Raw genomic sequence first — 17,123 nt, forward strand, 5'->3', positions numbered from 1 at the left:
TTTGGCAGTCAGTCAGTTACACCTGTGAAGTGCCTCCCCCCCAACCAGGAAGTCACAGTCACCTGGGAAAAGAGGTCCCAACTGATCTGTAATTCTCCCTGGCTTCAGTGGCAGACCAGTGCACAGTTTCTCCAACTTTCCCTCTCTGGGGAGCTTCTCTGTTTGTAGTGTGTTCCATCACTTTATTTTTAATTAGCGGTACAGGGGTATATTTTACACAGTCTGGATTATGGCAGTATTTGGCCAAGGCATCAGCAGACAAGCAGGTCAAGAGAGAGCATCCTGGCAAGCCGCTGGAATGAATAGAGACGATCAACTCTCTAAGCAAATCAAGTTGACTCCCCAGAGGCTCCATCCCAACACAACAGGCCTGATGGTTGACCTCAGCCCTTTAGATATTAATTTGGGCAGCCAGAAATGCAGCTACCTATCTTCCTTTAATTGTTGTTTTGGGAAGATACTCTTATCATGGGTGGCCTTTGTAGTAACATGGACCATTTCTAGTTTGGAGGCTAGATTTCCTTTCTCCAAAACTAAATAATATTTTTTCAAACTTCAACTATCATCCTTTTCACTCAATATCAGCAACAAGTTTATCCTATCTCAGGTGGCCATTTTAATGTTCCAGATCAGAGTTTTACCAGAAAAATCAGTCCTAGACAATACAACAAATAAGCCTTTGCCTGCATCCACTAGGTCTGAAGTCCCTTGCTGGGAGACCTAGCAAAAGAGGGGGCTAGGATGAACTCTTAGCAGAAGGGCTGTTTCACCTAACTGCAATCAAATTCAACCTCCAAATGCACACACTAACACACCAAGCAACTTCCCCAGCTACTGAACTGGTCAGAAGTTGGGAGCAGAGGGAGTAAATCAGCGTGCACGTCTCGCCAACAAAACAGGCCACATCTGCTACTGTTGTTTCCCCAGTACTAGGAGTTAACACCAAGTTACAGGCTGTGTCCTGGGTCATCTGCCAGGCCACCACCCAGCCCGGAAATGCTGACAACATACACCTTTCTAAAGAAGCCAGGGTCCCTTGAGGAGCAAGGGGCCCTTCTGACACAGTTTGCGTGCACACACACACAAACGGGGGGGGGGGAACAGATTGCAGCTGCTACCCCTGCTAGTTGGCAAGAAGTTACTTCCTACCGTTCCTCATGCACACAAATACAAAAATCCCTTACACAAAATCCTCTTCTTTTCTTTCTTCCCTTTTTTCCCCCTTTTGGTTTAGAATTCAAACACCACTTTCCAAAATTCTCCTTCTAAGGTGTTCAAGGGACCAAGAGTTCTAAAGTACTTAGGATCTCATAGTCTCTTTTCTAGTTTACTTAACTATTTCTTCAGCTTCCTTACACTGGGATCCTCCCTTAAATTTCCTTTCATGCTACTGCCTTTCTTATCCTTTTTAAGTTTACCTTTTGCACTAGATATTCTAAGATCTAGGGTATTAGAAACCATCTGGGGGGTTCTACACCCCAACAAGTTATTGGGAAGCACTGGATATTCTAAAATCCAGGTGGGGTCCTGTCCAGGGAATTCTACAGCCTGCCAGGTGTGAACTTAATTGAAACACATTTGCCCACAAACAGATCAAATCTTTCTGCTTGCACCCTCTTTGGCTCCTGGGCTTGCTTTGTCAAGCCCCAAAGCCTATTCTGTGTGTGTGTGTATTCTTTTTCCTATCCATTTCTCAGATGTGTTCAAGCTGGGCTCTGCCTGAACATTTCAAAAATAGGTCTAGACGGGAGGGGATCTTATCCTCACTCTCTCTATATGGCTCTGTTCAACCCTTGGGGTCCTTAACAAATCCCGTCCCATGGCCAGGAGGCCAACAGACCTAAACAAATGACAATCGCTCAGGGATGTTTTTAACCCTTGGTGTTACTGTCCTGTAATCTTACAAGGGGGGAACACGAACTCAGTGGAACCTCAGAAGAGGGAAAAGAAGGAAGGTGCCAGACTGAGCTGCTTGTCAGATCAGAGGGGTAAAGAACTCATTTCCCAGGGATTCTGATCCCTGGCTACATGTCCACTTCTTGACTTGCTCAAGACTTGGACTTCACTTTTACATTTTTTTTCCCTAACTGTAGATGCCCACTTCCCGATCTTTCTCGAGACTTGGACTTCTAGCAATAAAAAGCATCTTTTTGCATCAAGAGGAATCTAGATGGAGGGAAGATCCGCACCCCCCTGGCCTGGGAGCTCTTCCTACACTGCATGGCTTGTTCAGCTATGGCTTAATGGCAGCTCTAGAGCCCTTAACAAAACCCATGTACCAAGGCCAGTTTTCCTCCCGGCAGTTGGAGCTAGACAAATAGACCATTTCCAGGGGCACATTCTAGCCTATTAAACCTTGTTCCTACTCTCCGGTAGGGTGGACAAGGGGGAAGACGAACTCTCAGGAACTTACATATGCAGCTTGGCTGGGGTTAGGCAGAGCGCAGGGGGAAGAGGGCTTTTAGGAACCAAACTGGACAACTGGTCAGTATATTTAAACTGGCTAATTTTTGGAAGAGAGGGGCACCTCCTCTACAACCGGGACAATTGCTTAACCCTATTTAGCTCTATTACTCAGTGGCTGATTTATTTCAAGTTAAGTGGCTCGGCAGCCAAAATTCAAAGTCACATGGTTTATTCTTACTTTCAAATTTTCTTTGTGATTTTTAGAGAGGCCCGTCCCGACCTCTATGCAACTGGGAGGAATCTATCCTGATTCCTAACAGCTGGGCAGTTTTATGAAGCAGGGGGCTGGGGAAAGTGTGTCCTAACTTTTCCCACCCGACAAAGAGACTGAAAGAATGTGTGGGAACAATTCCCAGGGAGTAAAAGACAGAAAAATCGGGTAAAGGTTCCCTTCCCAAATCAGGGGAGACTAAAGATTCATGCACACAAGATTCACAATCCCTCACCAGGCTCGAATGCTTTTGCTATTTTGTTGGTTTTGTGGGGAAGATTCCCTACGCCTGTAGATGTATATCTCAGGATTGGCCGGTCCTGATTTATAGAAGTACACGGTGATGCCCGCATTCCTCCACCAATTCATTTGTTACTGGAAGTGGTCTCCTTGCAATAAACAATTTATGGGGGGAATTAGCAAGCAAGAAGAATGGCTATACAAGAGGGGTAACAAGCGGGAAATCTCCATCAATTTCTACCAGGTCCCTTCCCAAAGTAGCAAACGAGGCTGATTCTTGAAGTCAAACACTAACTTTTATTGAACACAAGAACTTCATGCACATAAACACAAATTACTGGGGGAAATTATACACACACACAGAGTCCTAGGAGATGTAGCCAGAAATTGGGAATAGAGAGAGGGAGTAAATATATCTACCTATCCTGGAGAAGGGGTCCAGTCCATTGAGGAAGAGAGTAGCTTCAAACGCCAGCCAAGAGAGCAAAAGGCTTAAGGAAGTGACCCTAAGGGAGAAGCCAGAAAGCTTGCACGATTTGAATGAGGCCTGTTATGATCTTCACTTTCTTTAGGATGGATTTTGCTTTAGTCTTTCCCTTCACACCCTCTGGGTAGTTAGCTGCCACCAGGAATATTAAATTCCAATATTTTTTATTTAAGTTTTCCCTTTGGTAACGTGTTTATGCGTCAGGCTCCTTCGTGGTTCTATGAGGCCCTGAGGATAGGAATGGGAGATAACAATGACTGCTACTCTGGGATATAACAAAACAAAATAAAAGTTTATTTTTTAAGAAGCGTATTGGTTACATAAAAGTAGTTCTTCTAGTTGCTTCATCCAAACTCATTCACACAGATCTCTTGTAAGGCTTCACACACAGTTAGCCTCTTACTCTAGGCTCTATATTTCTCTCACAGAGAACTCCTCAGACAGCACACAGCTAGCCTGTTTTCTTTTCACTCTCAATTCTTTCTCTCTCAGGCGCACACACAGTTTGCCTGCTTCAAATAGAATGAATATATAGTCTCACAGACACACTCAGTTCAGGCTTCCACTCAGGTTGCCTTTCCTTCACAAATACATGAACACACTCAGGCTGCACACAGCTCGCCTCTCTTGCCCTAACTGAATCTTTTTCTCTCCCTCAGTAACTGAAAACTGCCTTCACTCCACCCACTCTCTGTCATCAACCAATCATATCACTCACTCATCTCTCTCTTTTACCCCCACTCTTCACCTATCTCACCAAACATTTAAAGACACATGCACCCATTTCTTGAAATCATTACAAGGCCGTTATAGGTAAAATGTGCCCTGAGGTGGGAGAACCCACCTAGCAGTCAGAACAAAGACTATAACGGTCAGTTCCTGGGTTTAACAAAAGATATGATTGCCTTGAGTGGTAGCTGCCAGGGCGTGTGAATACAAATGTAAAACTAGTTCTAGAGCTGCACAAAAAGGATAGTTTGCTGAAGAAGAACACCGGAGCTAAGTTAATGAATTTAGGTGGGGAATGCACTGTTCCAGGAACAACTGTATATACTTACAAATGTCATTTGATTAGCTCGTCAATCACGGACAGGAGATCTCATCACGGAAGGAGGGAAAGGAGTGTGCTAAGTGGGGATGATTCTGTGAGACCTTTGTTGCACTGTACTCCTTGTGGGCTAGGATGGATAGTAAAGCCAATCGCTTCTCAATCACTCCGCATTCCAATGTGGCATTCCATGCATGCCGTATTCTGCCGGGCGGGATGTAGCAACTGTTAGAGGCTCTCTGGTGCCAAATACAGTAGCCATTTTTAAACTCCAGAGGCCTGTACACTGTTAATATCAGCCATATAAAAACTGCTGTTAAGATGGCGGTGGCCGGGCTGACTGCTTACATTGGGAGGGATCACCAGTCTCCTGGTTGAGCTGGTTTCTGTATTATGTATTAGCACTGAAGAATGTATGATGCCAATTAGAAATTATTTTGCTGTCATGGCTCTCAGATGGTAGTTTAGACAGAACCACGCTGCCTAGAATCAGATATTATTACATTTGTATCCTGTATGGTGTATATGGAGATATCCTGTTTTAGCCTGACAAACAGACCTGTGAAACAGAGGCCGAAGGTCAGTTTTATAAAGAAGTTTGTTTCTAGAACTTAGTGTATCCCTCTGTTCAGCACTCTCATGTCCCATAGCACAAGGATGGCCATGTTTTCTGTGGAAACCTGGCACTAGTATGATGTACTAGTTAGAATGTTGAATTTGGATCTTCGAGACACAGGTTCAAATGCCTACACTGCCATGAACTATGTTGTATGACTTTGGGCCAGTCATTGTCTCTTGGCTCAACTTACTTCAGAAGTTAATTGTTAGGATGGATAAATGTGAAAAAGACAGTCTGAGTTCTTGGAGGAAGGGTCGAATAAACAAGTTCTCAATAGAGAGGACTAGTGAGAAAATGCTGTCTCTCTCCCAAGCCTTCTGCAAATGCCAGAGATCTCGGAGTGAGGGAAACGGCTGGCAGCAAGCACAAATAGAGGCTGATTAATAAACCAAGCCCTTTGTCAAGCACAAATAGAGGCTGATTAATAAACCAAGCCCTTTGTCAAGAGTGCTGGGAACTTCTCCACACAGAGCAGCCACATGGAGCAGCTATGAAGTCTGAGTTGCTGCTTCCTGGTGACAGTTTGCATGAGCCTAGAAGCTGATGTTTCGGTTATCTCACCTGCACAAACCTAGGCACTCCTGGCTCCCAGGAAAGATGGTAGAATTAAACAGTTTGGCTTTAGTTGAGCATATCTTTCTTAATTGATATCAGACTGATTGGCATATAAAGTAAAACAAATAATTAAATAAATTGTTTAAATATCCTCTTACACATCTCCTCTGTCAGCACTTTAGATTATTTGCAGCAACTGATTTATGCCTGTGTATTCGCAATTGTCCCAAAAGAAGATTCTTGGGTTTGTGGTTGATTAGATCCAGCTGAGGGTTTTTAGTGTGGTCTCAGATTTCATTTTATAAGGGACTACCTCTTAAGGCAAGTAATTTGAATAAACTTTGATACCATATTTAAATGTTTAGCATACAGGAATCATTTCAAAACATAATATAAAATTATTCCATACTTTTAAAAAAATCTCATCTTTAAGTACAGCAAATATGTCAAATCGTCCTTAAAATCTTCTCTCTCTTTTTACTGTACAGAAATCCTATTCTATGCCGATCAGCATTGAATTTCAGCGGAGATATGCAACTATTGTTTTAGAGCTTGAGCAACTGAACAAGGATCTAAACAAAGTTTTGCATAAAGTTCAACAGTATTGTTATGAGGTAAAACGTAGCTACCTGATAGGGTCTTTTTAACCAAATCCTTATAAATTAAGTCTTAAAGATTCCTCACTTGAATGTTCAGCTTTTTTTTTTTTTTTACTATTGTGTTCCAGCACAAGGTGAAGCCTAATGTCGTTTTGGAAGTGTTACTGTCTGCTTTCCTGTGTTGCTTATTATGGGATGGATCAAGCAAAAGGGGTTATTCTGTCAGAAGAATGGGGCCAGTGCCTCCCCCATTTCATAGCAGTCTAAGGGACTCCCGAAAATGCTGCTCCTGAGGGAGAAGGAACGCGCCCCACAGAACAGCATGAAGGGGTGAATTTGCAGTGAAAGGAGGGATTCAGCAAAAATCAGTGGAAATATACTGTGGTAGATTTTCAACCCCAGTGTCTCAAACTATGTATTTATTTAATTTTTTTTCTCCTGGCAGACAATGCTGTAAGTGCAAGAATTATATTACTGATAGTTACTGGTAGATTGGCAACTGTATTCTTGTGTTTTATCCTTGAATGAAAGCATTGGGTTGGATCCTATGGTTGGATAAGAAAATGTGACTGGAAGAATTTTTCACCTTCCCAGCCCTCCACAACTTCCATAAAGGAACTGCTGAGGGTTACAGGAGACAGACCCATGGAGAAAAATCCACCAGGCATGCGATTTTTGCAATGATGAATTGGGCAAAATAACCTCTGTCTTGCTGTTGTGCCAAGAAAAAACTTGCTCTTCCTCCACCAACGGAAGAGCAAGCTGGAGACAATTTTGGACAATTCCTCCTCTGCAGGTCTTTGTACCTGATGTTCATGCAGATTGAAGAGGGTTGCTGTAGGAAGATCCACCTTCACAAGTACCTTCTGTGAGCACAACCGTAGTTTCCAGCCTATAGAGTATAAAAAGTTTACTATCTAGCTGTCTGTGAAATTTACCTTTTTAAAAAATCAGTTGTCTATTTACATATGTAATAGTTGTACTTGTTCCCTCCTTAATCCTCATTTGTTTTTAAAAACAATTTCCACAGCTTGCACCAGATCAAGGCCTCCAGCCTGCAGACCATCCAACGGATCTGAGACGGAGATGTGAGGAAGAAGCTCAGGAGATTGTGAGGCAGTCAAATACATCAACAACAGGACAGCCTTGCGTTGAAAATGAAAACCTGACAGATCTAATTGCTAGACTTACAGCAATATTGCTGCAGATTAAGGTAGGTAGTGTTGAAAGAGAAAACATGCTAAGGGCTTAGAGCAGTTTGCAGAACACATCTTTGCCTACAGTTCATGCTCCCTGAGCAATTGCTTCAGAAGTTTGTGGGATCTTTAGGAAGGTCATAGGAAGAGGCAGGAACACTGTGAATAGGGAATCAGTGGCTATTACCCTCTCCCCTTAAATATTTATATCCCACCTTTCCACAAGGCGGTGTTCTTGGTTAGTTTTTGCTCTGTTCACACACAAACTCATGAAGAAAAGAGGGTGTTTAATTTCTGCCAATTCCTCCATAGTTGTCTGAGCTATCACAGGCACCATTTTATAGCATACATCAGAAGATCTATTGTACTTCTGTGGGCTTTGTATTAGAGGTAAAAATATAAAATGTTGACATTTTAACCTTTCATTTCTTCCAGTGTCTAGCAGAAGGAGGTGATCTAAATTCCTTTGAGTTTAAATCATTAACAGATTCATTAAATGACATCAAGAATTCAATAGATTCCTCTAATATCAGGTAATGTACAGAACATAAGCAAATACATTTCAGATTTTTATATGTAACCAAAGATCTTTACTCCAAAGTGCTGTCCAGTTTTCTTTTAATGTTTTAGCTTGTGTAATAATGTATTGTTTTTTTTAAACTGTATATTTACCGTCTTAACTCATTTTATATTCATTACTAGGGGTGTGTGTTGAGCCAATTAGGGAATCCCGAAGCAAAGCTTTCCAAAGCATTTTGGAACACTTTGTGAAGCTTTGCGTAGAGCAGCAGCACTTTCCTTGCCATTTGCAAATAGCAAGAAAAGTGCTGCTGCTGCTTTCAAAGTTCCCTGCACTTTTTCACCCAATGGGAGGAGCTTTGAGCTTTCAAAACTCCATGCAAGCTTTTTCACCCAATGGGAAGAGGGAAGTGGGAGTTCCCTCTTCCTCCCTTCCATTGGATGAAAAAGCCTGCGGGAAGTGCTGCTTTGACCTTTGATGTATTCTGAATATTTACAGAACATAAGGAAGCAGCTTAAATACTGGAACCAGCTTGCTGCTTCTGGTTTAGGGTTATTCCTGATTTTTTTCCTGAATCTTTTTGGGGTGCACACCCCTACTATATCTAATTCTCAACATGACCAAGTCTGTGGTTACTTGAATCTAGAAATGGGCAATAAATAGACAAGACAGATTTTTGTACAAACCCCCAAAACACCCAGGTTTGCTGAGAAAAATCTGAATCTAATTTTTAAAATGGGGGGGGGGTTAAAAACCCCTTGCCAAATAATAGCAGCAACTTTGGCCTTTAAGAAATGAGTGCTAGGCAATCACAACTGTATTACCTGCCTTTAAGCTTTGGTTTCTGTCCTTAGAAGGAAGGGGCAGGGCCTTTTTCAGAGCTGTTTTGGCCTTAGAGGGAGGACTCATCAGGGCAAGGCTTGGCAACAACCATTATGCAACTTGATACCACACAGCTTGCAAAACTCTCACACAGGCCAGGAACAGCTGCCAGAGGGCACAGGCAGCAGCGCAGGCAGCCTCACAGCCTGCTGCGCTGCCTTTCACCTGCCCCACGGGACAGGGGGCGGCCGGCTTGCTGCGCACCCCTTGTCCTGCAGGGCAGGCAAAAGGCAGCGCAGGGGCTGTGGGGCCGCCTGTGGCATTCCCCTGCCCCGCAGGACAGGGGGCGGCCGGCTGCTCCCTATCCTGCGGGTGAGGCAAATGACATGGGCGGCCGCGCTACCCTTTGCCTGCCCTGCAGGGCAGGGAGTGCACAGCAAGCCAGCCGCCCCGTCCTGCGGGGCAGGCGAAAGCAGCGCGGGGGGCGAATGGTGCAGGTGGCTTCCCAGCTCCGCACGCTTCCTCCGCTGTTCCGCCCTGCGTGATGATGTCACCCAAGTGACATCATCAAGCAGCACAGGGAGCGCGCGCAAGGAAGTCGGCCTAGGGTTGCCCTGGGCGCAGGCAACCCTAGATCTGGCGCTGCTCTCAAGTCTGCTTGCTTGCTACTGAGGAACTGGCTCTGGGTGGCACTGTACAACTAGGCCATAATTTCCCTGAGTAGAGACTACTGGGGGGTGGAAGGGGAGAAAGCTGAAGACAGGGGCACATAACAGTAGTTTGACTGGTGGGTGGGAAAGCGAGAAGAAAACAAGAACAGGGGAGAGGTTATGGAGACTTTCAGGGAACTGAAAGATAATAATAACAACATTCAGTTTATATACCACCCTTCAGAATGACTTACCATCCACTCAGAGCGGTTTACAAAGTATGTTATATTATCCCCACAACAAATACTCTGCGAGGTGGATAGAGCTGAGAGAGCTCTGAGAGAGCTGTGACTGACCCAAGGTCACCCAGCTGGCTTCAAGTGGAGGAGTGGGGAATCAAACCTGGTTCTCCAGATTGGAGTCCCACGCTCTTAACCTACACCAAACTGAAATAGTGGGAGAAGGTGCCCCCCCCCCAAATCCTTGCAGGTCTATCACTTGTATACTTATAATAGAAAAAGCTTTGTATTTATAAATATCTTTGTGACACTCTCTCTTTATGTCAGATATGAGTTTAAAAATATGTCCAGAACAAATTAAAAAGTAAAATTTGGACACCCTGATTACTATCCAAGTGTGAAAGGTGCATTTTTACATACTTCACTCAAAACTTATTAAACCTACCTCTTAATAATTACAACTATACCAGGCCACTGTTTAAAACATCTACTTTAATACATATTTCATCCCCATCAATATTTGTGATTGTAGGTTGAATTTTAAAAAATTAAAAAGTAATTTTTCTATCTTAGAGCTTCACATTGATGCCTTGGCTTGACAGCCAAAATATTTAGTGTTGTTTAAAGCATTATCAGCATTTTAAAATGGCCAAAATAATTTAAAACTGTTTTGCTTTCCTTAGTTGTTTTCAGAATAACGTTGAGATTCATGTTGCACATATCCAGAGTGGACTCAGCCAAATGGGAAATTTACATGCCTTCGCTGCAAATAACACCAACAGAGACTGAGACACAAAAATATTTACTTTAGTTCAAGTGTACAGAATGTAGTGTGGAAAAGCCTCCTTATATAAGCTTCACCAAATATCCTAACTGCTGGAAAATAAAGGAAACAAGAAGGATATTTTGAGATGTGTTGTACTGCTTCTGAAGAAACCAGCAAAAAATTACCAGCATTGCTATAGACTTCATCACTTGCTATGCACATACGGTATCTTGTTTAACAGCTAAACTTTAGTTATAAAAGTACATACGTTATTTTAATTGAATGTTATACAGTCGTTTCATATAATGTAAAGTAAGACGATTTTATTTTAAATTTAATTGCAACAAATTCTAATGAAAACAATTAGAAGGAAACAACACAAAGAAGGGGCTGGGCAGCAATCTTATTTTGAAAGCTACAGTGCCCTAATACTAGTGTGTTACTGCCTTTGATTTTAGTCTCTAAACAGTGTGGTGATTGATAAAGCAATGTGTGTATTCCTATTTCTGGAAAGTAGCAGAAGGATCGGATACATAAAGGAATGCTAGTGAGTAGATAGCTATTGTACACTTGTGAATACTGGGAATCCCTGTAAATCAGTTGATAATCTTTGGAAAGTTTAATTTATCGTAACTTATAAAAGAAATCTAATGAAGGAGTAGGAAAGGACTGCTGAATTTCCAGAAATAGGTAAGATTGCTTTTCCCCCTCTTGAATGGGTAAAAGGTTTTCTAGTTAAGATATTTCACACAAATAATTGGTAACATTTTCCACTGATTTGTTTGCACAACCTTAAGCTAGATAACTGGTTATGAAGCAGCTTACAAAGTTTTGACAATGCAATTGGATTGCCAGTCCTGTTAACTGCCTAAAAATATAGACAGTAAAGATCTGAGGGGAGTATGCAGAAACTTCAGTCTTGTAAAAAGTGTGTATTGAGTTGTTTATTTAGTATAAGTCTTGTAAAGCTTCAGTGTAATAAATTGTTCCCAGATTTGAATTTTCCAATAGCTGTAGCAATGTTTGATTCCTTGATGCCTCATGAAATGAGGGCTTTTGTATGTTAATGTACAAAGAAAATGTAAACAATTATTTTCAATTTAAAATTTTGTATAGTTTTAAAAATGCTTCTGTATTGTGTTTGTATGTGTGCTGCTTTAAAACTTAATAGCAGAGTCTATATTTAGCAAATTCTGTTCAAGAAATGCATAAATCTTTTATTCTCATTGACTTATGTAAGTTGCAATATTTTATAAAATTGCAAAATATTTTAGACAGGAAGAGGCAACATTTTTGCTTGGCAAGGGGTGATACTAAAATGGCTCATCCTCTAGATTGGTTCAGATTCTCCATGAAACATTCTTGCTTTCATTACATTTTTTTCTTCAGAATTAATGATAAATTCTGCTATTTGTATTACTTTTTTGGTTGCAAAACAGCCAATTTTTATGAATGTTTTATTTTTATTGGCTGAAGACAATGTCTCCTGTGGATCCCTAGTTCTAATATTCAGGCACCTTTTCCAAAGATGTATTATTGCGGAATGTGCATCACATCCACAATAGTATTCTTCAGTTTATATAGCTTCCCCCACACTGATTCAGCCAAACCAAACCATTACATACTACAAAAGAAAAGCAATATTAACTGGGATTGGTTGCAACCTGTTGCAATTGGACAGCAAAACAATGTTTTGAATGTCTGAATTTGTTACTGCTTAAGTAACTCTTTAATTACAATATCTATATTCACACCTGAAAAGTTATTCAAAATCTACACTGAAGCGCTGCAGAAATTGTTTGGGAATTACCTTTCTAAATTCTCCTATGGATCACTGTGTCTAATCCTAGACCTGTACTTCCCTTTGCAAATACGGTTTGGTTCTCCTCCCTCCCACCACCCATCCTCAATGCTCAGCAAAAGCATGTCATACTCTCCCCCAGATCTACACACTCTGCAAATATGCACAAATTTAACAGTCCCTTCCCGTGAATGTTCTATAGACTTTCTAGCCACTGTCTCCTGCAGAATTCTTTTCCATGGAATATTTAATACAAGAACAGAAGTACAAATTAACATTAATAACAACATTCAATTTATACACTGCCCTTCAGGACAACTTAACACCAACTCAGAGCAGTTTACAAAGTTTATTATCCCCACAACAATCACCCTGTGAGGTGGGTAGGGCTGAGAGAGCTCCAGAGAGCTGTGACTGACCCAAGGTCACCTAGCTGGCTTCAAGTGGAAGAGTAGGGAATCAAACCCAGTTCTCCAGATTAGAGTCCCGTCGCTCTTAACCACTACACCAAATTGAATTAGGAATTTAATTACTCACTACTTATAGAACAAATTGGGAGGGATGGTTAGGAAAACTTTTCTTCAAAAACCATTCCATAACTTTGGCATGTAAAAATGAGCGGTTTCAGAGCTCATTTGGTAATGGTTAGGTTAGGAAAACTTTTCTTCAAAAACCATTCCATAACTTTGGCATATGAAAATGGGGTTTCAGAGCTCATTTGGTAACATCAGTAATGCCTGTTTATAGTATCAGGTACTTTGATTTGAATTCTTTTTTAAATATTCCGGCATTGAAAATTTCACTTTCATAATAGCAACTGGGCTTTGCTGTATTTTAGCTGCTTTACCTCTGCTAACGTTCTAAAAATTGCTGATCTTTTTCTATACTAATGGTGAGGGTTTGCTGAAATTAACTTCCTATTATGGTAATTATCTTTTTAGACAAAACTTTTTACATCTAGAATATTCCTTTTAAGGGTTCCAAATCTCAGCTAATAGGATTTGCCCAATAGTTCTACTTTTAATGCTTAGCTTTATTTATCATCAATATGTTCCTCTTCTTTCCCTGTGTTGAATGGATGAACTTAAAAAGGGAGTAAAAAATGATGAAATTGATGCACCCTGCTGGTGTTCAAAGTTTCATTAAAAAAAATCATTACCCTTTGTATGTAATGCTTATTGATGATCCACTTAAAAATCAAACAGGTTCTTCCTTTTTAAGGACTACTTGGCTATCAAAGGCATGTTTTAGTACAGTAATTAGGGCTGCCAGGGGAATATTAATAAATATATAAACTTTGCAATATATCCACAGTAGTGTTCACTTTCAATATAATTGGAGCATTGGCAGAGGCATGAGATTGATGGTTGGGGGTCTCTCCCCCTGCCCTGATTGGCAGCAGAGAACATATGAGCACACATGAGAGAAAAGAAGCTGCCCAAGCTATATGGGATCTAACGAATTCCCAGAATTGCTTATTAACTACCATAGAGCTTCAGAATGCCAATTCCCTTTTCTCCTTGGGCTGAGGAGTTATTCCTTCCTGTCTATATTAGAAGACACCTGCCCCATCAAAATTGTCAGGCACAATTGTACTATAACAATGTTTTTGAACAATCCACTCAAACTGTTGGTTATCTGCTGCTTAGTGGTTTAAAAAGCTAATACATTGAATAAAAATGATACTCTTCCCCAACTAAAGTTCTACCACACCCCAAATGTTATATTCACATTGGTAGTTGGTATGGATGAGACTGATGTTAGTTCCTTATTCACCAATCCAACCACAAATACTGATCTATAAATAGTTCTGCAACTCAGTTAACTTTGGACCACCCAAAACACCAGATACTAGGCAGACTTCAACACACTTCCATACAAGAAAAGCTGCATCATTGAAGTTGCTACATGCCTTGAAAGTACTTGATGGATAAAGAAAGTGGCAACTCCAATCAGGCGTCCCACTCAAGTTGCATAACTAGTAACACACCTGCAGAAATTGTAACCGTCACAGAGTTGAACCCTACAAAGACCAAAATAGTCAGCAAGGCAGAGTTCCTTTGTGATCAAGGAAGCAAAGGAAAACGTTTTTATACTAATCATTCATCATAGTGGTATTCTGAACAGTCCATTCTGGGATCAGACAGTTTTCCTCAGTGGAGGTTCCCCTTCCTGAAAGCATATAATTGAGCTGGGGGGGATAATCTGCTGCTGCTGCTAGGTGGGTATGGCAAGCAGGCTGGGTGATGAAGGAAGAGCAGGCCGGAACGAGAGGTGGGAGTAAGTATGTCTGGTGCTGAAGCAGCACTGAAGGGGGCTCCTGCCTGTCTGCTGCGGACTCCACTGGGGCAGGTTTGGCAAAGCCTTTGCAACTGTGGGAAGGCCTACTGGCCCCAGGATGTTTGGGCGGGATCCCTAAACGACGATTTTTTGCCCGCCTGTTTTGGAACCAAACCTAAAAAGAAAAAGAAGCATTATGAACAAAGATGTTCTTTGTAGACCTTTCTTTCACCAGCCCATGTGCCCCCCCAACCTTTCAAGCTGCTTAAAGATACAGCTGGAAAGAACATACAGAGCCCCGCTGCAGCTGGTTGGCTGAAAGAAAGAAGCATGCAGTGGGTGGAAGTGGTCAAAAAAGCAATTTCATTGGTTGTTGTGGGTTTTCCGGGCTGTATAGCCGTGGTCTTGGCATTGTAGTTCCTGACGTTTCGCCAGCAGCTGTGGCTGGCATCTTCAGAGGTATAGCACCAAAAGACAGAGATCACCAAAAGACAGTGTCACAGTGTCCCTGAGAGATCTCTGTCTTTTGGTGCTACACCTCTGAAGATGCCAGCCACAGCTGCTGGCGAAACGTCAGGAACAACAATGCCAAGACCACGGCTATACAGCCCAGAAAACCCACAACAACCATCGTTCTCCAGCCATGAAAGCCTTCGACAATACAAACAATTTCATTGTAGCAATAAAACTTTCCACAATGTGGTGTATTGGTTAGAAGGTTGGGCTAAGATCTGGGAGACCCAGGTTTTACCATGGACGCTCATGGGTGACCTTGGGCCACCCACATATTCTCAGCCTTATCAACCTCACAAGGTTGTTGTGAGGATAAAATTGAACAGGAGAATTTAAGTCACCTTTGGTCCCCACCGCTTAAGTAGAGCCAAAAGGGGGGAGGGGAGACTTGCAGACACATCTTTTGCACCTTTCCGGGGTAATGTTTTTTTACTTTCAATCATTGTACCTTCTGCAGCTTAGGGTGGTTGAGTCCCACCAAATTAAATGGAATGTTTTAGCCATAGACATTCTATTGAACTCAGTGGGGCTCTGCCACTCTTATTGTGCCATTAAGATTTTATACCCCCTCCCAAAATTCAGATAACCAGAAAACAAGAATCCCTCAGAAACTACACCAGCCCTCAAATTCAAGATTGACACTAAAAACACACCCGCCGACCCCCAACCCCAAGAAAACCCGAGCAGCTCTGAACAAGCAGTTACTTCAGCAGATTTGGGGCTTAAGCACAAAACCCCAAAACAACTTCAAATGGGTAGTCCCAGTTTGTAAAGTTGTGCTTATTTGTTTATGGACAGTTCCCCAGTTTTTCTTGTGATGTAAATCTCAAAAGCTGGATCACACACACCTCAGGCTGCCCCCCCCCCCAAAAAGCCAGCCCGGAGAAGGTGGGTCTAATTCCTCCCCTCAACAGAAAGATGGTTTTCCAAGGTCAGAATCTGCTCGGCGCAACGGCTGCCCTCCATAGTCTGGAGCTAGCCCGACGGAACCCAACAGATCTTTTGTCCTCGATCCCTTCCTCAGACCTGGGGGCGGCTCAGGAATATTCCACCTGATGTTCAAAACGCCTTTGAAGGCAGCCTGCGTCTTGCGAGGCAGAAAGCAACCGGGAGCCGTTTACCGAGTCCGGGGTGCCAGGCCAAGACAGCTCCCCGACGCACCATTTACTCATGAATCTCACTGAGGGCCGCGGGGCTTGCTTTGCATGCAAGCCTGAGAAAGAAGGTGCATTTGCTTGGCTTACTGCCGAGCAAATGTCCCTGGCCTCGGCAAGGGAAAGACTCGACGAGGCTGCGAGAGGAAACGGCTGCAAGCGCCACGTGGCTCGAAACCCGCCACCAGGGCCGCCGCCACCGCCGCTTCGCTCCCCCGCGCCTTCTCACCTGGATCCTCGACTCCGGCAGCTGGGTCTTATCTGCCAGCGATTCCCGCTGAGAGATGTCCGGGTACTCATTTCGCTGGAAGGCCTCCTCCAGCGTCCCCAACTGAGAAGCGGTGAAGCTGGTCCTCTTTCGGCGGCCAGAAGCAGGCGCACAGAGAAGGGCCACCGGCACTTCCACGGACTCGCCGGAGAAAAGCAGCAGATCGGTGACCTCGGCGTCCTCGGGCAAAGAAGAGGCAGCGTCGAGGCGCGGGGCTGGGAGCGGAAAAGAAAAAGGGGGTCGCCAGGAGAAGTCTGGCCTCAATAAACGGAAAGGCCGAGCCTCAAAAATGCTTGAGGGGGAAGTTCGTTTGGGGAGGGCCAACGACAGGCGCCGTATGTGAAGTTTGCTCGGAAACGCGCTCTAGAGCTCAGTGCGCCCTCGAGGACGCACGCACTGGGGTCGCCCGCTCGCCAAGCCCAGTTTCCCGGGGTCTGGAAAATGGGAGACCGCGTTGGCAGGCTCGCCGTATTCGGACTGGCTCATTACAAGCCAGCGCCGGTCACCCGTGGAAATCTCACTAGCGACCGAGCGGAGCGGGCGAGAAAGAACTTACCCGGGACGGGGAAGGGGCTCGTCTGTGGAGCAGGCCTTGCGGAGCAGGTTTCCGCTAGGCCAAAGCTGTACATGGCTACAGTTGCTGCTCCTTGGGTGTCTGGCTAGTAGTAACGTGGGGTGAAGGGGAAGCC

The 17,123-nt window shown here is 43.3% G+C and overlaps 1 protein-coding gene across 1 annotated transcript in view; it reads left to right on the forward strand.

The window, feature by feature from the left end:
• Window positions 1-11,648, forward strand: part of LIN9 (lin-9 DREAM MuvB core complex component) — a 47,723-nt gene extending 36,075 nt beyond the window's left edge. Inside the window, exons 12-15 of the mRNA XM_054979166.1 lie at window positions 6,115-6,240; window positions 7,256-7,438; window positions 7,857-7,954; window positions 10,336-11,648. Of these exons, the coding sequence (XP_054835141.1) occupies window positions 6,115-6,240; window positions 7,256-7,438; window positions 7,857-7,954; window positions 10,336-10,441 (513 nt within the window). The 3' untranslated portion in view covers window positions 10,442-11,648. The remainder of the gene's footprint in view (window positions 1-6,114; window positions 6,241-7,255; window positions 7,439-7,856; window positions 7,955-10,335) is intronic.
• Window positions 11,649-17,123: the final 5,475 nt, after the last annotated feature.

The sequence above is a fragment of the Eublepharis macularius genome, chromosome 1 (assembly GCF_028583425.1).
Source record: "Eublepharis macularius isolate TG4126 chromosome 1, MPM_Emac_v1.0, whole genome shotgun sequence".
Classification (NCBI taxonomy): domain Eukaryota; kingdom Metazoa; phylum Chordata; class Lepidosauria; order Squamata; family Eublepharidae; genus Eublepharis; species Eublepharis macularius.